The sequence below is a fragment of the Equus asinus genome, chromosome 22 (genome assembly GCF_041296235.1).
Source record: "Equus asinus isolate D_3611 breed Donkey chromosome 22, EquAss-T2T_v2, whole genome shotgun sequence".
Taxonomy (NCBI): Eukaryota; Metazoa; Chordata; class Mammalia; order Perissodactyla; family Equidae; genus Equus; species Equus asinus.
In genome coordinates this window covers 11,275,923-11,301,504 of record NC_091811.1, presented here as the reverse complement: position 1 = coordinate 11,301,504, position 25,582 = coordinate 11,275,923, and the positions used below count along the sequence as shown (strand labels likewise).

General features: G+C 46.1%; 1 protein-coding gene and 1 long non-coding RNA gene across 12 annotated transcripts in view; one reads left to right on the top strand and one right to left on the bottom strand.

Annotated features, from left to right (window-relative positions):
• LOC106839448 (uncharacterized) overlaps nucleotides 1–25,582 on the bottom strand; it is a 41,884-nt gene that overhangs the window by 6,809 nt on the left and 9,493 nt on the right. For 4 of the 9 annotated variants that reach the window (XR_011497214.1, XR_011497215.1, XR_011497216.1 and 1 more), the window contains exons 2-4: nucleotides 13,561–13,667; nucleotides 4,044–4,228; nucleotides 517–3,071 (exon numbers count right to left, since the gene is read on the bottom strand). This is a non-coding gene — a long non-coding RNA (uncharacterized lncRNA). Of the gene's footprint in view, nucleotides 1–516; nucleotides 3,072–4,043; nucleotides 4,229–13,560; nucleotides 13,668–22,880; nucleotides 23,048–25,582 lie in introns of all 9 variants that reach the window. The other 5 variants (XR_011497219.1, XR_011497217.1, XR_011497222.1 and 2 more) reach the window with 5 other exon arrangements.
• TUBA8 (tubulin alpha 8) lies at nucleotides 2,742–20,203 on the top strand. Of its 3 annotated transcripts, none has more exons than XM_014854180.3 (5): nucleotides 2,742–2,877; nucleotides 12,576–12,798; nucleotides 14,569–14,717; nucleotides 16,168–16,848; nucleotides 19,892–20,203. In XM_014854180.3, exons 1-5 carry the CDS (start codon nucleotides 2,875–2,877, stop codon nucleotides 20,183–20,185), a joined length of 1,350 nt encoding a protein of 449 aa, XP_014709666.1. In that variant the 5' UTR covers nucleotides 2,742–2,874; the 3' UTR covers nucleotides 20,186–20,203. The 3 variants fall into 3 exon arrangements, with proteins under 3 accessions (XP_014709666.1, XP_070351402.1, XP_070351401.1); XM_070495301.1 differs by lacking the exon at nucleotides 2,742–2,877 and adding an exon at nucleotides 4,228–4,385; XM_070495300.1 differs by lacking the exon at nucleotides 2,742–2,877 and adding an exon at nucleotides 5,198–5,745.

Sequence of the window (25,582 nt, the reverse complement as noted above, 5' to 3'; positions counted from 1 at the left end):
TGAGGGTGTAGGTTCCAGTCTGAGGTCAGGAGAAGACCGACGTCCCAGCTGAAGCAGGCAGGGAGGCAGCCTTCCCTCTGACTGGCCTTTTTGCTCTATTCAAGTCTTCCGTTGATTGGATGAGGCCCACCCACCTTAGGGGGCCAATCTACTCGACTCAAATCTGTCGATTCAAATGTTACTCTCATTCAGAAACACCCTCACAGACACATCCAGAATAATGATTGACCAAATGTCTGGGCATCCTGTGGCCCAAGAAAGTTGACACATAAAATTTACCATCACAGGGACTATAAAAACGTGTCCTTCCTTCTTTCCAAACTTCTCAGGGAGAGAAGAAGTATCAATGAGATCTGGGTTGCCACAAGTCAAATAATTGTAAGACGGAGGACTTAAAAACCGAAAAGAAGTAAACATTTTTTTATTCCAAAGACTCTTAAGGCCACTGTCTTAGTCTGCTCCATAACAAAATACTGCACACTGGGGAGTTTAAACCACAGAAGGTAATTTTCTTACAGCTCTGCTGGCTGGGAGTCCAAGATAGGCCCAGCAGGGTCTGTGTCCGGTGAGGCCTCTATCCGTGGCTGGTAGACAACCACCTTCTCTCTGTGTCCTCATGTGGCCGTCCTCTGTGCATGTGCACTCCTGGGCTCTCATAAGGACATCAGTCCTACTGGAGCAGGGCCCCACTCTTATGACCTCATTTAACCTTAATTACCTCCTAAAGGCCTGTCTTTAAATACAGTCACACAGAGGTTTAGGGCTTCACCATATGAATTTTTTTGGAACCCAAAGATACTATATCCCACATCTATGTTGTAGCCTTGGCTCCCTACAGCCCTAAACCCCATAAAGGGAAAGATGATGAAGTTCAAAGGGCATTATCATAAGGATAGGCAATCGAATACAATCATAATCACCAGCATTGTCATCATTTTTATCCCGAGACATTAAGAACCTGTTCATAATGTATTTGCTGGTTCATAAAGAGAACTTGAAAAATCAGTTTATTAAGCAATGTTTATTGAGTGTCTTTGATGCACTCAACTAGCTACTTTTGATAGAGAGGTCACTAAGATGAATAACACAACACTAGCCTTCAAGGTGTTCCAGTTTTGGAGGAACACTCGCACACTCCCACATATCTAGAATCCACCCCAAAACAGAAAGTGATAAATGTAATGGAAGAAGTAATAGAATGTGCTATGGGAGTCTGGAAGAGAGAGAAATATGTAGTTAATAATAGTCATCATCCCTTATTGAGCATTTACCATTTGCTTGGCAGTTAGCTTAATCATGATTCTCAATTTTCGGGATCTTACATTATAAGAAAGACAAAAATTCAACTCATAATTTACTAAGTACTCTGGGTATCAATGGGTAAAGCGCTGTGTTTGTGTTTGGTACTCTCTCAGATGCAAAGATGATTAAGACGTGCCCTGTCTTCTGGAAACTCATAGTATAAATAAAAAAATATACAAATGGGTAGTCAGCAGAACAAATTGCTATATAAATAAAGAAAAAAGTGTTCTCATTCTCTACTGGCCAGAGATAGGCATCTCTTAGGAACAGAAGAGAAGGTAGATCTGTGTCTGTGGCCTGAAAACTTGGAGTCACCACGTCCGGTTGGAGCAGCTCTGTGTGGCAGTGTCTTGCAGAAAAGCCATGAATTTCCCTGGAGTGACTTGGTTGGTGGTCAGGTGCCTGAGGAAGTGTGAGAGAAGGTGGAAGCAGGGTTACCGGTTTCAACATGGGTTGGCCCTGGTGGGGAATTTTGCAGTGAGTCCAAAAGACCATAATCATCCAGCCCACCACTAAACTGGGGGGAGGGGACAGGAATGTGGAGGAAGATTTAATAAAGTGGCCAAAATCTAAAGTGTGAAGTCGGACCCAGTTCCCCCTACTCCTCTCCAACTAGAGGGAGAGTAGGGGAAATCCCTTGCTCTTCAGCATCGTTTGTGGCCACCAAGAGGAGGTCCTATTACTGGCCAAAGAGGCAGCGAGAACTCTGATATCATCCTGTACGTTTTGGGCTTAAACGTAGGAAGAGGGGAGTGTGATAAGTGGATCAGGAAAGAGATTTGAAAATAACGGTGGAGAGGTGGTGCACACCGACAGAGTAGCTGAAACGGGAACAGGGGAAGTATGGAGCACCTGCTGTGTGCCGGGAGCTTTATGTACCTTAGCTCATTTGATTCTCCAAGGACCGGGTAGGCCTTGATGGAGGTAGAAACAGGCTTCCAGAGCAGCGGCTCAACAACTTGCTCACGCGAGCTGAGCCTGGAACCTGTTCCTCCTCCAGCGAGCCTGGCGCTATCCCCGCACTCTCCTGGGCTGAGGGTGACTGCAGTCAACGAATCTTCACCAGGTGCCTTTCCTGCCTGGGCCAGTCCTTCCCGGCGGCGCTAGTGTTTGACAGCAGGGAGAGAATGAAAGTCTGGGGAGCAATGAACATTTTGTCTAACAACATTAACACATTTCTCTCCTAAGCAGCTGGAATTACAATGGCCGATCTCACAGAGGGCAGGAGACGCTGTGGTAAAAAGACTGCCCCCGGGTGCGGCGGCGAGGAGCCCGCCGCGCAATTCGCACCGCGCACAGCACCGGCGATGGAGAGGCTGGACGGAGCAGGCCGGGCAGGGCCGGCGGGTGCCGGAGATTTGAGCCGCCGGTGGGGGCGGGAGGAGCAATTGTGACCCGCCGGGTCCCACCCCTCCCCGGGCACTGTGATGCTGCAGGGCAGCTGCTGGCCCAGCATGTCTCTCCCCGTCCCCCTCCCGCCCAGTGTGTCACAACAGCGGAGGCGGCCGTATCTGGAGCAGTTGGGGTGGGCAGGCCCAGCGAGGAGGCGAGCCGGCGAGGAGAGCGGCCGCGATGGTGAGCTTTCTGGGGCTGGGGCAGAGGCCTGGTGCAGGGGCCCGGGGACCCGGGGCGCGGGGCAGGCGCCGAGCCGAGTGGAGAGCCGCGTCTTCGCGGGCTAACGGATCGAAGTCTCCCCGGGGGCGGTGTCCATTCAGGGTCGAGGGGGTCCGTACCCTCGGGCAGAGGACGCCTGGTGCCATTACCCTTTTCTGTAGAGGGAAAGTAGAGACCTGGGGTGAGTTGCCTCTCAAAGGGACCTAAGGGCGATTTGCGCAAGCGGGTGAGAGGAGGGAGGACATGGGGAACCAGGTGAAGAAGGGGTGAGATTCTGAGGGATCCCTGGACAGGCAGGCGGCTCAAGGACCAGGTGGGGAGAAAAGGGGGCACTCCAGGGATTCCAGATGGTTGGGCTGGGCATGGGCATGGGCAGCTGGGTATGTGGGCGCAGTCAGGTCCCCAAGCCCAGCCAAATGGGAGAGGGGACTCAGGGCATCTCAATCCCCCAGGCCTGGGGTCGTCCTCCTTGCTTGTCCAGGCCATCTGCTTGAGTTTGAGGCTCTTACAGCTTGAGGGCGCCCAGCTTCCCAGGCACCTGACACTCACGCCAACTCCCCAGTGTCCAGCGGTCAAAGTCAGAAGGACTTTGGCACACAGAAATCTCCCTCCTGAAAGGCAGGAGGCCTCAGACTTCTCATTTTGTTTCCTGCCTGCCTCAGGGGCTCTGCAGCGGCTCCTTTCCCCTCTCAGGCCTCTGTCTCCTTTCGCAGATGCGGATCTTACTTTCTGGAAAGGGCCTCTCCAAACTCCCCGATTCCACCCTCTAGAGCCCCCTTTACCCTCCACATCTGGGGGTCTGTAGAATTCGCCTCCAGTCCACTTCTCTGTACTCCTGGAAACCCAGAGACCTTGCCTGGCATTTTGGCAGCAGGGAGGTGGGATGAAAAGGTGGGTGGGGGAAGGGGAGTGGGAGAAGCATGTCTGGCAGGCCAAGGTCAGTTCTCTGGGCACTCCTGCTGCAGGTGTCAGTGACCCAGCAGGCCAGGCGAGAACCCTCCCTCCTCCCCGGCCTCTGCTCATTTTGGAAAGTGCCCAGGGCTTTCTGGCTCTAGCCCCAGCTCTGCTGGTTCTAGCTCCAGGTCTGTCCAGCACTCTCCCTCTCCTGAGCATGCTTCCAGACATACCTGGGAGCTTGAAGAACCTGAGGAATATTGGGGAGAATGGCCAGAGGAATCCACTCCTGCCTGAGGTCGCTCGTGTGGGGGAGAACATGCCCAGAGCTGGGAGTTAAGAATTTTGGCTCCTGGCTCTGCAGCTAGCCGGTGACTTGGAGAAGGTCACTTAACCTCTCTGGACTGGTTTTTCTCATCTACAAAGTGAAGAGAGGTTATAGTTCAAATTTCCAAAGCTCTACCTAGTTTTACAGTTTTAAACTTTTTATTATGAAGAATTTCAAACATATACGAAAGGAGACAGAATGGTATAATGATATATGCATCATCTGATTTCAACAATTATCTAATTAGGTGAGTCTTGCTTCATTTATTCTCCTTTCCCTCTCTCCCCGTTATTTTGAAGCAAATCCTAAGCAGCACACTCAAGACCTGGTATTTAATATTTATAATGTCTAGCATATAGCTAGTGCTTTATAATTTTCAAAGTGCTTTCTCTTGCATGTTTTAATTTTCACTCGAATGCCATGGTGACTCTCAGAGTGGAGCCTGAAGGAAGCTTACAGGGGAGCCAAGGCTCACAGTTTGCCCTCTAAGCGAACTTTGGTGTGTCTTCAGTAGGCAGGTTTCTGAAAATACCTGGTAAATCAAAGTTTAAACAGTAAAACCTTATTTTAAATGTGCTAAAGAATTTGGATGTTTAATTGAAAACCTATACTTGAATATTTTGGAAAAAGGTATCTTATTTATTTTGAAACACTGAATTTTGTATGGCAGGTTCTATTTAGGACATTGACTTTCACAGGCAGTGTGTCCTGATGGGAAACATTTTTTTATGGAACATCCCCCACTCAGAGCACCTCTTTTTAAAAATCCCTTGACACATTGCTGAAAGGCTAGAATGGCACATCTATGAACCTAGACCCAAGGAATCCCACCCTCACAGAAAAGACTTTCCTTCCTCCCACAGGTCAAGTGTTAAGCAGCCACCCCCACGCTCTCCTTTCCTTGTGGGGGTTGGGGAGAGGGTGCTGCTGTGTTAACCAGAATTTTATTCAGCATTTCTGTAGGTTCTAGATAAGAAATTTACACCTAATCCTATAACTGAGCATTCCCATCTGCTCCCAGTGTCCCTCCAGTAAGCAGTCCTCCTGGGAACTGAGACTGTGACACCTTTTTTGGGAAGTGGTCTGGAGAATCCCGGCCAGGTGCTCAAGCCAAGCTCATATCAGTGACAGCAGGGCTAGAGAACGTTTCTGTGGTTTAGGAGGAGGTGAGAGCCTCTCACATAGCCTCCTTAACTGCATTTCTTCTGGACTGGGGAGCACCAGATGAGTTCAGATGGGAATAGGCATCAAATGGCAACAAAGAGCCTGCCTCTCCGCAAAAATGGGCAGCTAGAGACTAGGGGAGAGTGTTCTGGGGGTGAGATGGACACTGTTTCTATGTCTGCGGTCCTCTGCAAACTGCTGTTTGTAGGAAGGCGTGGCTGAGCTCTGCAGGGTTCATACTTAATTTCTGACCTCAGAGCTCTGCTTGGGGCACCCAAGGGGCTGCAGGTCACTGCTGCATCCTCCCTTCCCATCACTAAGTGTGAGTTCCCCAAGAAGTCATTGAGTACATGCCTCTGAGCAGCAGAGGAGCCCTGATGAGCAGACCCACTGCCCCCCAGCCGTGGCTGGGGCAAAGGTACTGGGCAAATGAGAAGGAACTGGTAAGTTTTCATAGGAAGCTTCCAGGCTCAGGTCAGCCCCCGGCAGAGCTAGAGGGTCAGTGCTGTTGCTGAGTGTCCTTTCTGAGGGGACTCCTGAGTGACCTTAAAAATAATTTTTGCGGAGAAAATAGCTGGTGAATAGAGGGCCAGTGATGGGGGTGGGCGGGAGAAGGTGGCGCTCTTGGGGGAGCAGAAGTAGACCAACGATTCCTTTACTGTCTGTGGCCCTTGTGGTTATTTCCCCTGTTGGTGTCTTCCTGTTAGAAGTTCTCCCAGATAATGAGCTGTGGAAGAGAATGGGAAAGTGGAGTGGGCACTGGGCATCAGATTCAAACTCCTTAACTATCTCTTGCCCTTGCCCCTAATGTCAGCTAAGGCTCAAGGCCTTTTGACATCAAAGGGTCTCTTATGCTGGGAGTCTCCCCACCAAACCCCCCCATTCCTAAAGTGGGCGTCACGGCCCCTCGCTTGCTGCCCTAACTGTAGTGCTGATAATCGGAGCCCCTCCTGAGCCCCCTGCACTCACTCGTGTGAATTTAGGTGGACTCTTTGTTGTTGCTGTCTCTGGCTTGCTATCTATTCTTTGTTGGGAGTGGTTCCAAATATGCGCTAATTGAAGGGTTTTGAGCAGAGATAATTCAGTCTTTCATGAATCACATTTGTTCTCACTTTAATTATCCCTCTGTAACGCTGTGGATCTACTTTATAGTTACCATCTCTGCCCTAGATCCTAAAATTTACATGATTTATTATCCCAGCCTGAAAACTAGAAATAATTTGGTGTAATGAGAAAGCAACTGTGTAGCATCTGACCACAAAGGTGATCAGGGGACTGGTCTTAGGTTTTCACATAGCATACACTGTTGGTCTGTGAAGAAAGTTCCTTTCTTACATAATATACAGTTTTACGATACTTCAGAATGATTTTTAAAGCTGCAAAGCCGCCTTTTACAAAGGATCGTGATTAGGGGATCTTAGTCCTCTGAGAGCAAAGCAACAGGGAAAGACTAATATTAAAATAGAAATAATGTAAGATTGACATAAGGAAAGGTTTCTTGCAGTGGAATTATAAAAGGGCTGTAAAGTTCTAGAATTTCTTTTTTTGATGTTCTGTAAAACCCAGGCTCCCTTCCCCACGCATGATGGTTGTGGGTGGCATGGTTGTCTCATCTGCTCTGCCCTTCATGAGCCCACGCTTCAGACACACTGAGCAGTTTGTGGGACCTGCCCTGAATTTTCCTGACTCTTCTTCACACTGCTTCTAAACCCAACAGAAAAGACTGTGTTGGCATGTCTGCGTTTCTCAAGGTCTCCGCAAATGTTCCTCCTTCAGGAAACCAAGCCAGGAGTTGTTTGTTCTCCTTTGAACTCCTGCTGCCTCTTAGGCACTGGCCACTCTCCTTGTTAAGTAGATCGTAGCCTCTCAGGGCAGGGTTTTCCTTCCCGTTCCCCCGTGTTGACTGGGAACCTGCTGCGTTCCAGCTCCGTGCCCGATGCTGGGGTTCAGTGAGGAAACAAGGCTTCCTTGCCCAGGACAGGACTTACTGTCTCTCCTAGGAAAGTCAGGAAATAGAATGTGACCATAATGTGGGAGCACACAGTAGGGTCTATGCTGGTTGTGCTGGATCCAGACTTCCTGTACAAAGTGACATTTAATGAGAGACCTGATGATTGAAGAGGAGTTAGCCCAGTACCTTTCAGTGCCTTCTTGCATGTAGTAACACAGTCAGTATTTGCTGTAGGAATGAACAGAGGAGGTATCCTTTGTGGCTGGCCCAGCACTAGGTCTGTGTGAGTGAGTGTCATACTTTTCTTGAGAAGAGGAACTCCTCTGTTAGATCTCTCCATCTCCCTCATCTTCACCCCCTGGACTGCTTGGCAGAGGGGCTCCACAGCACCCAGGGGACCCCCTTCCCCTTACACGGTCCCAGGAGCATAGAACTGATCTGAGCTCTATGAGCTCAGATTCAAAATTAGAACTGAGAGACAGAAACACTATGAGAAAGTATAAGTTCTGATTGTGGGAGAGGGGAATCTGAAATATGAGTATGGAGCGAATGTATGACTTAAATATCCTCTGCTGGGTCAGCTTACTCTCTGCACGTCCCTGCGTACAACCAGCCCTGAGAAACAGATTCCTGGTTCTATCAGAGAAGGATGACTCATTTTCCAAGAGGCTGCCACCAGGAGCCACTCTGTTTCTCTCTGCACTGGAGCTTTTCTATATGAGTTTGGCCTTGTGCTACACCATCAGACTGCCTCCATGGAGTCGGCACCCCGGGGCCCTGGAAGTTCAGAGTGCAAGTGAGGCAGGAGGCTGTGTGGTGTAAAGGATAGAACTCAGGCCGAGGTCAGAAGGCCTGGGTCCCAGTCCAGGCTTTTTTGCTACAGAGCTGTGAATCTGTCGCTTTACCTTCCTGAGCCTCAGCCTTTTCATCTCTAAAATAACATGGTGGGAATAATATTCGGTGATCCATGAGGCTAGTCCAGTTCTAGTATCCTAAACACTCTGAGCTAACATGACAACCCTGGTTATGACAGATGGATGACCGTTCTTGGGCATGAGGGCTGGCCTCTCGAAGCTCTCAGCACTAGGTCTGCTCTGTGTCTATCTGTGTAGAACGTCCAGGCAGGCGGATGGCGACGGTGATCAGGCAGAGTGGCTGGAGAAGGCTAGCTCAGTGTCTGAGCGAGGAGCTTTGCACTGCTCCTTGTTCCCTGCCTGGGAGCAGGTGCAAAAGGGGTGTCGCATTGGAATGCTGAGGGTATGCATTGATCCGAGCGCCCATGAGGGCTCATGTAACCTTTTATTTCACTTGTGACTTCTTCAAGTAACTTTAAAAGTCTTGTTTGCCCTGCTAAAATAGGCTCTTAGTAAATGTTGGTTGAATAAATGACAGAGTGAAATGGGACAGGAAGTGCCTGGGCCCTTCAGGATAAGGTAACTATGGTGAGTGGTGTCCTTACCTCTGCTCTTCCTCTAGCTCCTGTCTTTAATTTTTTTCTTTTTAGTATGAAAATTTTCAAACCTTCAGAAACATATAGTAGTATAATGCCACCCATATATCTGTCACATAGATTTGATGATAATTATTATTTTTCTGCCATATTTACTTAACTGCTGTTTGTTGAAGTATTTTAAAGTAAAATACAGACATCATGGCATTTTACCCCAAATGTTTCAGAAGCAACTCTAAAAAGTAAGGACATTTTCATACTGAACTACACTTTCATTATCATACTTACAAAATTAATCACTTTCTCTATTTGTTCCCCAAATATTTTGATTTGTTCATACCAGAATTCAAAGTCCACATACTGCCTGTGGATGTTATTTCTTAAGTTTCTTTTGATGTGAAACAGTGCTCCCCTCACCTTTCCTTTTCGTGAGTTAAAAAGATTGGATCAATTATCCTGTAGAATGTCCCACCTTCTGGATTTATTGTTTTCTCATGATGTCACTTACTTATCCCTCTAATCCCTGTATTTTCTATAAAGTGGAAGCCAAATCTAATGGGTTGAATAGATTAAGGCTGAGTAGTTTTGACAAGAATTCCTCATGGGTAGTGGTGTGTGTGTCATACTGCATCACATTGGGTGGTCCTTCGTGTCTGCTTTTCTCATTATTAGTGGTTGTAAGATTGAACCCAGTGTTAGGCTGGTGACCACTGTAGTTACTTTCTCTCCTGTGACTTGTAAGTAACAATGATCCTTTGGTGTTATGTGAATATCCAGTTCCCCATTAACCTTGCACTTAGTGGTGTTGGCATCCTTGTCCAAATCAATTATCTAATTAGAAACTGTAATATGGCAGTATTTCTTAAGATATCATTCCTTCTACATTGATTAACCAACACTTTTCTGTTAAAAAAAAGAGCCTTCTCTCATCAACAGGACTATTTGGATGGGGACAAATAAGTTTTTTTCTGGGGGTTTTCTTTTTTAACAACACTAAGAACTTGTGGATTTTTGTATACATCCTGTTTTGGTCAAGTAACATTATTTTTCTTTTTGATGCTCAGACTGTTTCACCTTTGCCAGTGGGAGCCTCTTCAAGTTGGTTTCTGAGATCTTTTGACATCAACCCGGTCCGTGTTATCTTTCGGGCTTTCAGGAACTGTAAGATGTTCCAGGCTCGTCTTGTACATTCTTTGCCCCAGACCTAGAAACCTCCATTTCTCCAAGGAGCCCTGGATCCTGTTAGTGGGGAATGGTGTTGAGAGACCTTCCTCTTCTCTCTTTTTTTTCTTAAAGGTTGGTACCTGAGCTAACATCTGTTGCCAATCTTCTTTTTTTCCTTCTTCTCCCCAAAGCCCCTCAGTACATAGTTGTATATTCTAGTTGTAGGTCCTTCTGGTTGTGCTATGTGGGATGCCGCCTCAGCATGGCTTGATGAGTGGTGCCATGTCTACGCCCAGGATACGAACTGGTGAAACCCTGGGCCGCTGAAGTGGAGTGTGGGAACCTAAGCACTTGGCCACGGGGCCAGCCCCCTTCCTCTTCTCTGAATCGGTGTAGCCAGTTTTGGCTTTTGGAAGCACGTATGAACCTATCAGTTACTTCTGAGTATATTTTATACTTCCAGTTACTCTTATGAATTAGTTTAACAAGGAAAATAGCTCTTCCTAAGGGGTGTGTGTGATAGAGGGTGAGAGAGAGGGAGAGAGAGGGAGGGAGAGGGGGAGAGAAATGGATTTTTCTGTGAAGACTGGCATATTTATTAGTGTGAGATTCAAGGGGGCATCAAAAGGGACTAAAAACATTGCTATCACCATGTTGGTGGTTTTCAGGTCCCCAAGATCCTTACCTCTCCCTTCTGTGACCTTTGGTCTTCCTGAAATATCCCTGCATTCGGACAGAAAGGGCCCAGAGTGGTTCTGGAGGAGGGGTGACTGGGGACTAAGCAGCACCACAGATAGGCCTGGAGGATGGTTGAGGGATGGTGGTGGGAGCGGGCAAGGCTCTGAGGCTGAGGGTCAGGGCCATAGAGGATGTCATCACCGGGAAGGACAATGTGTGGGATCAGGCTCCTTTTAGGCCTCTCCAATGTCCCCTCAGCTTTGGATACCTCCTTAGGAAGCCACAGCTGCATGCTGGCTGTGAAGCTGTGGTCTGGTGGGTAATACGCTGGTTGGGGGTGGTTCCTGGGTGTAGGACACTGCTTTTCTTGGGCCTGAATTGAGTCCTAAGGTGAAGGCAGAAACTAGGTCTCACAATAAAGGTGAGTGGAATAGGGACCTGAGGTCTCTAACTTTCCACATGTGTCTCTCCCAGGTGAAGAATAAAGCTACAAGGGAGTATCATAATGAAAAAGATAATGGTAAAGACAACAACAACAATAATTGTGGCTAACATTATTTTCAGATGAGGAGAGGTTAAGTAACTCAGCCAAGGTCACATAGCACAGCAAGTAAATTGAGAGGCAAGATTCAAACCCTGCAGTGTGGGCAACTTTGTGAGTGAAGCCTTTCTCTGGCCACCAGGGTCATGGAAATACAGCTGGTTGTATTCTCAGCTAGGGCTCAGTTATACACTGGCTGCTGTAAACACCTCCATCCTCCCCAAAGGCGAGGGCACAGAGACAGGGCTAGAGTAGGTGCTCAGTTGTAAAACCGAATTAGGGAGCAATGGGTCCTGACTCCTCTAACCCTTTGAGATGTTACTCAGGGTGGCTGCCCTCCTCCCATTCTCAGAGAGCCTCCAAGTTCCCAGGAGCCCCATGGTCTGACGTGGACTCGATGTATTTCTATGCCCAGCCATGCTCTCTGGAGGTTCTGCTCCTGGCTTGGGTTACCCAGAGCTGGAAAATGCCAGGTTGGGTCATGGATAAGAATAGAAACTCACAGACCAGGCACATGCTTCCCCGCTGGGCTCTGGTGGGTGTCATGGGCACAGAGGCACCTTGTGCCAGCCACTGCTTCCCTGCAGGGGGGATGAGGCGATCCTCCCAGCAAAACCCCATGGTCAGTTTCTGTTCACATACACACACTCACACATTCATATTCTCACTCTCACACACACACCTCCCCATCTTAAGCTGTTAGCACTAGGACCAATCAGGTAATTGTGGCTTGACACCAGAGTAACACAGAGATAAGGACACTCTAAATGTCAGCTTTATTTAACACTTGGCCTGACATAGGCAAGGGAGCAGGTGACGATGGCTATGAAGAAATTTCCCACTTCTCAGAGTTCAGGAAGAGCCTAATTTATACGCTCCCAACCCTCCCTTGCTGCTGTGCCAATCCATCTTATTCCTACATTTGTAACCTGAACACTAATGATACCCATGATACGTACTTCCAGACCCTAATCCTCCTTCCATGAGTTTTTATCTGCTCTATGGTATTTTGAGACTCTGTGTGTGTGTGTCACTGTTGTCTAGGAAATTCAGGATCTGGACATGAATAGAATGCTGCCACTGTGTCTGGTGGTGACTTTAGGAGTACTGTCTGCTGTTATTGCTGATTCTTCCTTTGACTTCCTTCATCAGCACAGGGTTTCATGGTTTGGAATGAGCCCCTGTTTCCTCTGTCCAGCAGCCCTCATCTTCCTTTTCTGGTACAAAGGATTAACCCTGGAAAGCAACCTTTAGAGCAAGCCACAAAACCATGGTTCTTCTCTGGAGTTGGATCTTGGTCCAGATGCAGTGGTGCCCAGACACTGGAAACCTCAGCCCCCACCTGGTTCTGGGATGGCATGGCTGGAGGGATGCATATGCTGCCAGTTGAAGACCAGGGAGGGACAGGTCCTCACATGTGGGAACAAAGGCCAAAGGCATGGCCAGGAGCCCAGGACTCTCTGACCTTGACTTTGTACTCTCCCTACAGCGGGAATGCATATCAGTCCACGTGGGTCAAGCGGGAGTTCAGATTGGCAATGCTTGCTGGGAGCTCTTCTGCCTGGAACATGGCATCCAGGCGGATGGCACCTTTGCTGCCCAGACCAGCAAGATCAACGACGACGACTCATTCACCACCTTTTTCAGTGAGACTGGCAATGGGAAGCACGTGCCCCGGGCTGTCATGGTAGATCTGGAGCCTACTGTAGTAGGTGAGTGTGGGCTAGGGTCCTCTCCAGAAAACGACAATGAAGCTGCAGAGGCCTTGGCTCATGACTGCAGAATCTCTAATTGGAAGGACTCAACTAGAGTTCCTCCATCTCACCCCTCTTAGCTCCTTGAATTCTCCACAGTCTTGGGGAACCTTCCAGTAGGGATCAGGGATCTCTGCTCCCACTATAGCTCTAAGCTATGCAGAACAAAGTGCGCACTACTTAAATCCCTTAAACCTGCTGAGACAGACTGAAACTGCCAAGATTCTTTACTAAACACTAACGGTAAAAAATCTAAATAATTTTAGAAATTATAAGAAACCTGCAAATAGTCAATTTCCCAAAGTATAGGGTTCTGATTCTATAGTAATTGCAGTCTGTTCTCACAGGTCTCTATCTTGCATACAAAATGGAGTAACAGCAGGCACATTCTCCTCATATCCAGAGGTCGCTGTAGTTCTAGAATAAAGCTCATTTGGATCTTGGAAAACAGGAATTTTGACTTGTGTTGGGGCAGGATTCTTGCTGCTTCCCCTCTACCCCTGTCCCCTGTGAACTCCCTCCTCCCAGTCCCACTTCCTCTGGGGCAGTCCTCAGCTCAGCATCAGGATATCCTCAGCTTCAAGGCTGGCTCACCAAGCAAGGGATGGACAGGTTCCCCAGAGAATTTGGGCAAATGTCTGAATTCTAATTTCCAGGGTCAACAGACTACAGGTACCTACCCCTTGGATACTCTGCACAAATAGAAGAAGTGCAGATTACCTGGGCTGGTTTCGTGGCCTAGTGGTTAGGTTCGGCATGCTCTGCTTCAGTGGCTGGGTTTGTAGGTTCGGATCCCAGGCACGGACCTATGCCACTCGTCAGCCATGCTGTGGAGGCATCCCACATGTAAAATAGAGGAAGAGTGGCACAGATGTTAGCTTAGAGCTAATCTTCCTCAAGCAAAAAAAGAGGAAGATTGGCAACAGATGTTAGCTCAGGACAAGTCTTCCTTAGGGAAAAGAAAAGTGCAGATTACCTTCCCAGGCCACTGTGCAAATGGGTGATTTCCCTGGGGGTGGGGGGTTAGAGGGTCCATGAAGAGAAGAGGGGATGTAGTTGGGGCCTGATGCATCTTAGTCGGGCACATTTCCACTTTGTGTGGACCCTGAGAGGTGCGCAGAGCCCCCTTGACAGCCTCTCCAGGGCTCCTGCTCTTCTGGAACCTGCAGTACAGCTTTGCTTCAAAGTCACCCTAAAATATCTCTACTGCCTGACATACATTATTGCCACCCTGGGGTGGAGGTTAAGGATGGGACAATTCCTGGGAGAGCCTAGGAACTGGGCAGATCACCCTGAATCTTTCTCCATGTCCCTAGAACATTTTAATTCAAGTGAAATTGGGTTACATTTTTGGGTAAACTTGCAGCAAGACAGAAAAAATAAAAGGGAAGCCTGGAGGGGTCAAGGTAGAAAGGAGAGGCGTTCAACTTCGGTGTTTGGTGAGCCATGTAAGCCTAAGACTTTTTAAAGTTCCAAACCAGCAGAAGAGCTGGCTTCTCATTGCCTGCTTGAGTCACAGGCTTCAGGCTCTGTTAGAGCCTTTGTTACCCAGAATTCTCTCAGCGTTTGGCAGATTTTATCATAGGGCTGTCTGGTTTCACCTCAGTGGAGTCTTACAGGTAGGGGAAATGGAGACCCAGGAGGGAGTCATGTGGTATTCTAATGGGGAGAGAGGCATCTCCTCTGGAAACCAGGTAGTAAGACCTGATGGTCCCCGTCTCTTGGTAGATGAGGTTCGGGCAGGAACCTACCGCCAACTCTTTCATCCAGAGCAGCTGATCACAGGAAAGGAGGACGCAGCTAACAACTATGCCCGGGGCCACTACACAGTGGGCAAGGAGAGCATCGACCTGGTGCTGGACCGCATACGGAAGCTGGTAAGTGTTAACAAGGGCAGGGAATTGGTGAGTCAAGCTAAAGTGGACAGGCTTGGACTCAAACCCCTCTGAACATGCTGAGTAGGGGCACATGACCGCTGGCTACAGGATAAAGCTCCTAAGATTTGAGAATTTCTGCTTATGTTCTGAAAGGAGCATTCACGGGGATGGTACCCCTTCCTCTGCCTGGACATCATGGACTACTCTAGGCTGATGCCCTATAATACTTCTTGACACTCTATGGTAGTACCTGGGGGAAACTCCAGGTATAAGGAAGGCTGGCTCTTTGCTTGTTGGAAGCATAGGTTAACAAAGCATTTAACTTGGAAGAGAAGAGGAAGAGATTGTTGATACATTTCAGCACTTACAAATGCCATTACAAATGTCACTTAAATACACTGGTTCATTTAATCCCCTTAATAATGATACAAAGGCGGTCTCTCCTCTGTACTTGCAGAAGAAATTGAGGCCAGGGTGGTTCAATAACAGCCCAGGTCACACAGCTAGAAAGTAGCACAGTTAGGATTTGACCCAGGTTGGCTGGACTAGGAAGCTCTGAGTTGTAGAGTGGGCCACTTTATCTATTTGAGCCCCATTTCCTTATCTGTGCAGTGTAAAAGGTTGGACTTGATCAGGGGTTCTTTACTTGGGAGCTAAGGATACCAGATTTTTGTATATGTTCACCTTTTCTATTTAGAGGAGGGCTCATCAGTCTCAAAGCCATCTGTGATCCCCAGAAGTTCAGAACCACTGGATTTAATGATCATAGATCACATCCAGTGGGAAAATCCTGTGACTCTGTGAATTCTCTGAGTTCTGATAAGCACGAACAGCGAGTACTTACTCCATGTCAAGTCCTTGCTCAGCACATCATGCTATCTCATTTAATTAACACAATAACCTTATGAAATGAGTATTTTTTATTGTCCCCACTTTAACCAAGAAGAAAAAGAAGTCTGGGGAGGTTCAATAACTTGCTCAAGTTTTTACAACTGGGAAATGGCAAAGATGATATTAAAACTCGGGTTCTCTGACTCTGTTTCTATTTCTGAAATTGGTACCCTGAGCCACCTTCCAAGGTTGGGCTATGTGCAGGTCAGCAGTTCCCACAAAATCAAATGACAAGCACAGGAGAACTGGGCAAGGAGTTGGGGCTCTCAAAAGGCAAAGTCATTAACCACTTTGGTTCTACAACTCTCATTCTTGGTTCAACCAAGCCACTGGGCTGGAACCTTCATCTACCTAGAGTGATGTGCATGTGCAATTTGTCACCCAATATCTTAGCTAGTCCTCCCAAGATTAATCTAAATCCTTTTCTGTTTCCTTACTCCTTCAAGGCTTATTTTAATTTCACCCACATAAAAATGTTGAGGGGTGGAGTGGCATTGCCTGCCTTTGTCCACCTGAGGGTATTCTCAGAAACTTCTCTTCTCATGTCCTACTCTCCCAGACAGATGCCTGCTCTGGCCTGCAGGGCTTCCTGATCTTCCACAGTTTTGGTGGTGGCACTGGCTCAGGCTTCACTTCTCTGCTGATGGAACGCCTCTCTCTGGATTATGGCAAGAAGTCCAAGCTAGAGTTTGCTATTTACCCGGCTCCCCAGGTCTCTACTGCAGTAGTCGAGCCTTACAACTCTATCCTCACCACCCACACCACACTGGAACATTCAGATTGTGCTTTCATGGTGGATAATGAAGCCATCTATGACATCTGCCGCAGGAACCTAGACATTGAGCGTCCCACGTATACCAACCTCAACCGCCTCATCAGCCAGATTGTGTCCTCCATCACTGCCTCTCTCCGCTTTGATGGGGCTCTCAATGTGGACCTCACCGAGTTCCAGACCAACCTGGTGCCCTACCCCCGCATCCACTTCCCCCTGGTCACATATGCACCCATCATTTCTGCTGAGAAAGCCTATCATGAACAACTCTCTGTGGCTGAGATCACCAGCTCCTGCTTTGAACCCAACAGCCAGATGGTGAAGTGTGACCCGAGACATGGCAAGTACATGGCCTGCTGCATGCTCTACCGCGGGGATGTGGTGCCCAAGGATGTGAATGTTGCTATTGCCGCCATCAAGACCAAGAGGACCATCCAGTTTGTAGACTGGTGTCCCACAGGTTTCAAGGTGAGAGCTGATGACTTAGGGAGGAGATAGACAGCTAGGGAAGCTGAGAGAGATTACCAAGGATGGGGGAGAAAGATGCGTAAACTCCAGGGTCTTGGACTGGTATACAATTCCATGGGAGCTCAGGTTTATGGGATGATATGGAAAGAATGGCTTAAGCCAAATATAACTTCAGTTGCATTCATTCATTTAATTTAGGTAGAGAGACTTTATTTGAAAGGATTATTGAAAGAGGGGGAGGAAGACTGTCGCAATAGGCGGACGGTCACTATTGCAATAGGGAAAGATCTCCTACTGAAGATCTCCAAGCATCTCAAAGGTCAGGCAGAAAAGGGTTTTTCTTTTATAAGGAGGAGTGAACAAGGCTAGAAAGAACCTGTGTGGGCAGGTGGGATGAACAGGATAAATGGGTGGAGGTGGCTGTGATCTGACAATAGATCAGAGAATGGAGCTAACCAAATTATTAACGTTGTCAGAGAGGTATAATTTCCTCCTCTAACAAAAGATATGTTCTTCTCCCAATTTATTTTGAAAAGTTAAATATTCACCCTGTAGGTCTTAATCAATTTAGAGTAAGGATAAGGCCGACCTGGTGGCGCAGCAGTTAAGTGCACACGTTCCACTTTGGTGGCCCGGGGTTTGCTGGTTCGGATCCCAGGTACGGACATGGCACCACTTGGCAAGCCATGCTGTGGTAGGTGTCCCACATATAAAGTAGAGGAAGATGGGCATGGATGTTAGCTCAGGGCCAGTCTTCCTCAGCAAAAAAGAGGAGGATTGGCAGCAATTAGCTCAGGGCTCATCTTCCTCAAAAAAAAAAAAAAATAGAGTAAGGATAAGAAATTTTATGGTTTTATATGATTGTGAATCACTTATATTATGAAGCCCTGACATTTTCCATTGACTAGGAATAAGCAGAAGCTGAGGAAGCCTGTTGTAGATCAGGAAAATGCCAGACTCTGAGGGTTGGAGGGGAGATATAGAATAGCCAGAGAAGACCCGGGCTCCTAGGACTAGTGGATGTTGAATGTTAGAAGCCACCCTTTGAGTTGCACTGGGTGGGGAGGCAGCTGGCTATGTGCATGTGAACTGCTTGACCACTTTGTCCTGTGTTGCTATGGTTTTTAACTAGATTCCACCATCAAAATAACTAGACATTGAACGTCCCGCGTATACCAACCTCAACTGCCTCATCAGCCAGATTGTGTTAATTAGTACCTCCCAGTCATGACTTTAATAATTCAGAGGTTTACAGAGTACCAGGGATGGTTGTACCAGTTTCTGGAGATACAGAGATGAGCATATCTGTTTTTCCCTGGTGGGACTTACAAAAACAAGGCACCATATGCCAGCGACTTGGCTGACCTGTTTGCGTATGAGGCTTTGACCCAGCTGATCTACTGAGTAAGGGAGTGTAGCATTCTTCCTCATTACTCTATTCTTAGCTAGATGTATAATCTTTCCCCCTAGACTATGCCTATTTTTTCTTTTTTCTTTTTCAAATGGAAACAAACAACCAATCGAGCTATTAGGAAAATGAATAGGAAAAAAGTTAAAATATGAGATATGAGGATGGTTAGGGAGGTAACAAAAAGGAGATGCCCCTTCATGCTCTCTCCTTTATTTTAAGCTGAAGCTCTGGGGTTATGTCCAGAAAGATAACGTAGCGCTAGCATCTTTAGCTTCTTTTCAGGAAAGCACATGCCATGGGGGTGGATGTTGTTGAACTTCATCCTCTTGTATCCTCCCCGAGGGTGTTTGTCCCCACTTGACTCAGGTCAAGAGATACAACTGTTCAAGAGAGAGGAGAGTTGGCTCTAGGCACAAAGTTTTGCTAGTCCGGGCCAGATCTAGCAATATACATGAGGGCAAAGTTTACATTCCTTGCCCTTCCCATTCTCATTTTTGGTCCTTTGCCCCTGTCTCAGCATTACCTCCACTACCAAGATGCCTCTTTTGTCTAAGAGGAATGACAGACCATTGTGAATTCAGGTAATGGGTTACCCACCTGGCTGTATATATAGCCTGCAGCCACCCCCACCTCCACCTCTCAGAGACATGCATTTTAAAGCAGTGAATTTAAGAGACTGACAATTAAGGCATAGTGGGCTGGGTAGGAGAGGGATTTTTCAGACAGCACCATGGTTCTCAGTGTCCCATAAATATTATCACAGTTTGTCACCTTAGACTTTTTCCAGTTTCCTACAGTTCCTGGGGTTGGCTTTGGTTTAGGATATGTGTGTGAGGAGAAGGGAGATTTCTAGGATGGCAGCCCCACTAACAGTCTGCGCTGGGGTTAGCTCGGAGGACCCTGTCGTGCCACCAGAACTTGGGAAGTTGGCTCGTCCAGGTGAGAGTTTTCCCTAACTTTCTTTGACCAGAGTCCTTACTTTCTTCCAAGAAGCCCCACTCCCCAGAGACACAGAGCCTGGTTAACACTAATACCATCCCCGAACTCTTTTGGATCTTTTTATTTATTTTTCTGGACTATCTCCATGACCTTTTGAACAGTCTTTCACCCTTGGCAGAGAAACTTCCCTAAGTTTATTGACAGCACAGCAAAGAGGAACTTCAGATGACCATTTGGGAAAGAATAAACTTTACAATAACTTCAAGTCTAGAAATTAATTTGCCTCTAAAAGGGATCTATTTCCCTTTTAGAGATAAACATATATTGTACACCTTCCTCTTAATCTCATTTGTTACCCTCCTTGGTCTGCTGGAATCTCCCCACTGACATTTCTACTTATTACCAGCCCTGTTATCCTTTTCTTCCCCAGTCTCCAGATTCCCCAGCCCCTCCTCTTGAATTTGCCTGTACCAATCCCACTCACTTTTACTTTCTCTTCAACACTCACCTCTCTAGCTGCCAGCTTTCCCAACCTCTGGACTCCCTCTTTTCCCATCCAGTCCTGCAGTCGTGTTCTCACATCTACAACTGTGTCTTGCTACCAACCACATTCCCAAGATCTTCCCATCTTGAGTTATCCTTTGGCTGCCTTGCGTCTTAGTTTGTTGCTCCTCTTCTCTCTCTGTTCTTCAGGTGGGCATCAACTACCAGCCACCTACTGTGGTACCGGGAGGGGACCTGGCCAAAGTCCAGCGGGCTGTCTGCATGCTGAGCAACACCACAGCAATTGCGGAGGCCTGGGCCCGCCTTGACCACAAGTTTGACCTCATGTATGCCAAGCGGGCCTTTGTGCATTGGTATGTTGGAGAGGGAATGGAAGAAGGAGAATTTTCCGAGGCCAGGGAAGACCTGGCTGCCCTGGAGAAGGATTATGAAGAAGTGGGGACTGATTCGTTTGAAGAGGAAAATGAAGGGGAGGAATTTTAAATATACATGTTCCTCTTGGCTGTGCCTCTTTATTTATGCTGCTCGACTTCAAGCACATTTGACTATTCCAAGAGCAATAGGCCATACTCCCAACTCCAGCCTGATTTGTCTTACACAGGATGAGGGTGTCTGATACCAGTACTCATAGGTAATGGCTGAAAATGGACGCTGAGCTCTGTCAGACCCTCTATTGGGTAGGAACAGCTTTGTGTCACTAAAGAAAATGAGGGTCATTGTCTCTGGGGTAGAGTGAAGCCAAGTTACACATGTGAGGAGGCCTGATCAGGATTTTTAATTCTAGATTAGGCTGTTCCCCTCCCCCAACACAACCTGCTGGCTGGGGAATGGTAAAACACTAGGGAAAGGAAAGATCTGGGCTTTGGGAAGATTCTGGGAAGGGAGTGGCATTGTTTGAAGAGCTAGAGTTAGTGAGAAACAAGACAGACATTTCCTGCCCTAGTAAATACACAAATGAATGAATGAGATAGTTTCAGATAGTGTCAAGTGATACGAAGTAGAAAAGCAGCAATGAGAGAAAGCATCTGGGGGAGTGCTCCCTTAGATCAGGGCAGAGAAGGCCTCAGGGAGACCTGAACGAGAGGAAAGAGCTGGAGTCCGAGGATGCTGGCCTAGGGCCAGGCACGTGTGGGAACAAGCTTGGAGTGTCTAAGAACAGAAAGGAGGTCTATGTGCCTGGAGGGTGGTGAGAGGTGGAGACGAGACACAAGAACCAAGAGGGGCCAGAGCATATTCAGCTTTACAGACCATGATGAGGAGTTCAGATTTTTTTCTAAGTGAAACAGAAGCATTTGGAAGGTTTTACGTAGGGTATCTACTATACTTTATCTCTATAGGCTTACATACCTTACCTCCAATCCTCTCAATAATCTCAAAATGGATATTCTGCTCATTTTATGGATGAAGAAACCAAAGTTTATTTACAAATTGGAGACAGTAAGCGTTGGAGCTTGTATAGCAGGGATCAGCAATTCTATTCTCTTGTCTACCCGACACTGTTTTTATCTCTTAGTATTTGTGCCAGGTTCCAACTGCTGCCTCCTAAAATGACGGATGGAGGAAAAACAAAAGTCTGTATCATTTACAAAGGAGAGGACAAGTTAATGCATCTCTTCCCTGAAGTTGGCAGCTCTGGTAGGATTTTAGGAAAAGTCAAAAGGCTGCTTTTAAACTACTGGTAAGATACCCAGGACTGGGCCCTTACGTAGATCCCTATGCATTAAATGTGCACCTCGTTAACTGTTGACTTTCGCTAAATGTTTCTATTCTATATTCCTTAGAAGCCCTGAGAAGAATAGTAAAATGTTCCAAGAAAAGGAAGATTAGGTAAGAAGTGATGCTAATCACTTCTAGAGGATTGTTTTCAAAGAGATCATACTTTCTTGCTCTTCTGTGAAAGAGAACATGGTGGTAAAAAAAGGAGGTCCAGATTGCTGTCCACTGTGGCCTCCCCTGCCAGGATCATTCCTGCACCAAGTTCCACAGGTGTCTGCATGGACAGACTTCGCTACGGTAGAGCTGTCAGTCCCTTCTCAAGAAGGGGCATGTGCCCTCTTGACAGAAGTAAGATAAGCCTCAAAGGATTTCCTGAGTGTATAATTATGACCTAATTAGGGAGAGAATACCCCCACGGCCCCAAGGCCAGGGTTTAGGGCTGGGGTAAATCACTTACGGTATGTTCCTTTCCTCTAGGTTTATGTGAATTAGGTTAAAATAAACACAAATGGCAAAGTCACAGAAGAGATGTCTACGAGGTATGAGTAAAGGGGAATGGGGCTGCAGGAAAGTTTGAGAGATGATGATACATAAGGGCCTTGGATATATTTCCCTCCAGTGTCTCCTCTTCCATTTCTCCTCATTTGGTGGGGTTGGGCACCTCTAGCCCTGCTCAGCTTTTATGGCTTTGTTCATGAAGTGGGATTATGGGATTTTAGAATTGGAGATGTGTCCCTACAAAGAGGGTCAATAGGAAAGTGGGTGATTCTCAACCATTCCCTGCCACAGGCAGCTTCGTAATTCTTTCTCCAGCAGGGGATTGGTGAGGCTTCTTAAGACCGTAAAGCAAGTTTGGCAGACGATAAGAGAGCGGTGTGACAGCCTTCAGCAGGCTGCTGCTCACTTGGTTTTAGCCTGGGTTATCCAGTTTCTCGAATCCTAATGCCAGCTCTCAGGGACACCTAAGTCATTTTCACCTACAGAAAAAAGTCATTTTCACTTTTTTATGCTTTACCCTAGGAATTAGAAGAGTCCATAGTTAACATAATATCCAGTGAAATCATCTTTCATTTTCTGCCCAGTTTCTGAATGTACTTCTTGGTTCTTTCCAGTTGGGAGCATGGATGTTCATATATACCCCTTACCCCAGCATCTGCAGTCCTGGGTCCTGAATTTTCAACGAGAGAGACAGACTCCAGCCTTTGACAGCATCAACTTAGGTTCCAAAATGAACCTTCTAAGAAAGAAGTTATTATGCTTATTTTCTCCAAACTGCTGATTCTATCAGCAATTTGATCAGCATTTAACTTTTCTCTAACACAAAATTGCCACTAGCCCCACTATTCTGAGTTTTTAAGGGTCACTGAGTCTACTCCAGTGGAACTGCTTTTCCTATTACAATGCAAATCTGCTAAAGGGACCAAAAACTTCCCTTTTTGTGTTGTGAATCCAAACTGTCTACCTTAAAAAAACAACAGGGGCCGTCCCCATGGCCTAGTGGTTAAGTTCGTGTGCTCCGCTTCGGCGGCCTGGGGTTTCCCTGGTTCGGATCCTGGGCGCGGACATGGCACCGCTCGTCAGGCCATGCTGAGGCGGCGTCCGACATGCCACAACTAGAAGGACCTGCAACTAAAATATGCAATTATGTACTGGGGGTCTTTGGGGAGAAAAAGCAGGAAAAAAAGAAGATTGAAAAACAAAAACAAAAACAAAAACCACTGCTATAATTAGTTTTTTTAGGCCTTGTGACAAATTTATCATGTTGACCATTTTAGGGATGATACAAGTGAGTGTGAGAGAGCGAGTGGAGCAGAAAGGGAGGATATCAATGCTGATAAGCAAATTTTGTAGTGCTTAGGATGGCCTTCCTTCTCTTATGCAACAGAATCCTCAACAGTAAAGGTGGGCCCTCATTTATCCACATTTTTTCATGAATATGCAGAATGGACTTCCTTACGTGACCTTCTATATATTGTATTTGGGGCTTAGAAACTAAAAGGCTGTAAGGCTGTTGGTTCGGCTCAAGGTCAATGAGGCAGAACATGGTCTACCTAAGCAGGTTCCATTATCTTGCAGTGGGGGGAAATTTAAAAACACATAAAGGGGCTTTCCTTATAAATGTCAATGCAAAAATCATTAGTAAAATATTAGGAAACAGAAGTCATACCACACTAAAAAAATACAGCACAACCAAGAGGGATTTATTCCAGGAATTCCACTCTGGTTCAACATTAGGAATTCCATCAGTCTTAAAGCCAGCTTCTTAATGGGGAAACACTAGAGGCATTCCATCAAGGTCAAGAACAAGGCAAGGGTGCAGGATGCCTAGTATCTCCACTAATATTTAACTCGTACTAGAAGTATTATCTAATGCAGTTAGATAAGGGAAAATAATTAGAAGAATAATAAATGAAAATGAAGATGTAAAACTCTATTTGTAGATGATATCTTGGTACATTTGGAAAATCCTATGCATAATAAGACTAAAAAACAAAATATGTCAGTAAAGTAGGATATTAACTTCCAAGAATTAATAGCCTTCATTTTACAAACATGATAATTAGTTAGGATACAGTGAAAGAGAAAACCTCCATTAACAGCAACAAAAAGAGAAATACTTAGAAATTACAACTTAAGAAATATTTAGAAGCCTTTATGAGAAAACCTGTAAATTCAAAGACACAAAAGTAGACAAGCAAATTTAAAGACATTCCTTATTATTGGTTAGTAACTCAACAAAATAAACATATTATTCTCCATAAGTTAATTTATACATTTAATGCAATCCAGTAAAAATGCACATCACCTTTTTTTTTAAAAAAAAACCCTTTTATTGTGAAATAATTATAGATTCATAAGAAGTCACAAAAACAGTACAGAGAGGTTGAGTGTACCCTTTACCCAGTTTCCTCCAATTATATTTTACATATCAAAACCAGGAAAGTGACATTGACACAACATGTGTGTACCTCTATGCCATTTTATCACGTGTAGATTCATGTAATTACCACTGCAATCAAGATGAGGAACTGTTCCATCATCTTGAGGAACAATTTCTCTCCTGCTATCCCTTGACACTCACACTCATCCCTCTCTCCCAACCACCCTTAACCACTGGCAACCGTTAATTTGTTTTCCATCTCCATAATTTATCACTTTGAAAAAGTTATATAAATGGAATTATATAGGACGTAAGTTCCCTTCTATTACTAGTTTTCTAAGAGTTTTAAATCATGAATAGGGGTTGAATTTTGTTAAATGCTTTTCTTGGATCAGTTGAATGATTGTTAGCCTGCTAATATGGTGGATTACATTAATTTTTGAACATTGAACCAGACTTGCATCCCTGGAATAAAATCCTACTTGGGGGCTGGCCCCGTGGCCGAGTGGTTAAGTTCGCGCGCTCCGCTGCAGGCGGCCCAGTGTTTCGTTGGTTGGAATGCTGGGCGCGGACATGGCACTGCTCATCAAACCACGCTGAGGCAGCGTCCCGCATGCCACAACTAGAAGGACCCACAATGAAGAATGTGCAACTATGTACCGGGGGGCTTTGGGGAGAAAAAGGAAAAAATAAAATCCTTAAAAAAAAAACCCTACTTGGTCGAAGTATATAATTCTTTTTGTATATTGCTGAATTCTGTTTGCTAATATTTTGTGCAGGATTTTTGCATCAATATTCATGAGAGATATTGGCCTGCGGTTTTCTCTTTTTTGTATTGTCTGTGTCTGACTTGGTATCAGGCAGTCAGGTCTCATAAAATGAGTTGGGAAGTGCTGCCTCCTCTTCTACTTTCTGGAAGTGTAGAATTGATGATAATTCTTAAAATACTTCATAGACTCCGACAGTGAAACCAGCTGGGCCTGGAGATTTCTTTTTTGGGGAGTTTTAAAAATTAAAAGTTCAATTTCTCTAAAAGTTATAGGGTTATTCAAATCATTTCTTTCATATTGGTGAGTTGTGGTAGTTTGTACTTTTCAAGGATGGTCCCGTTAAAGTAAGTTGTCAAAGTTCTGTGTGTAGAATTGTTTGTAGTATTCTCTGCTTATGCTCTTCTATCTGCAGGGTCTCCAGCAGCATCCCCTGTTTAATTCCTGAGAGTGATAATTTGTATCTTCTTTTTCTCTTTGTCAGTTGTGCTGGAGATTTGTCAATTTTATTGATCT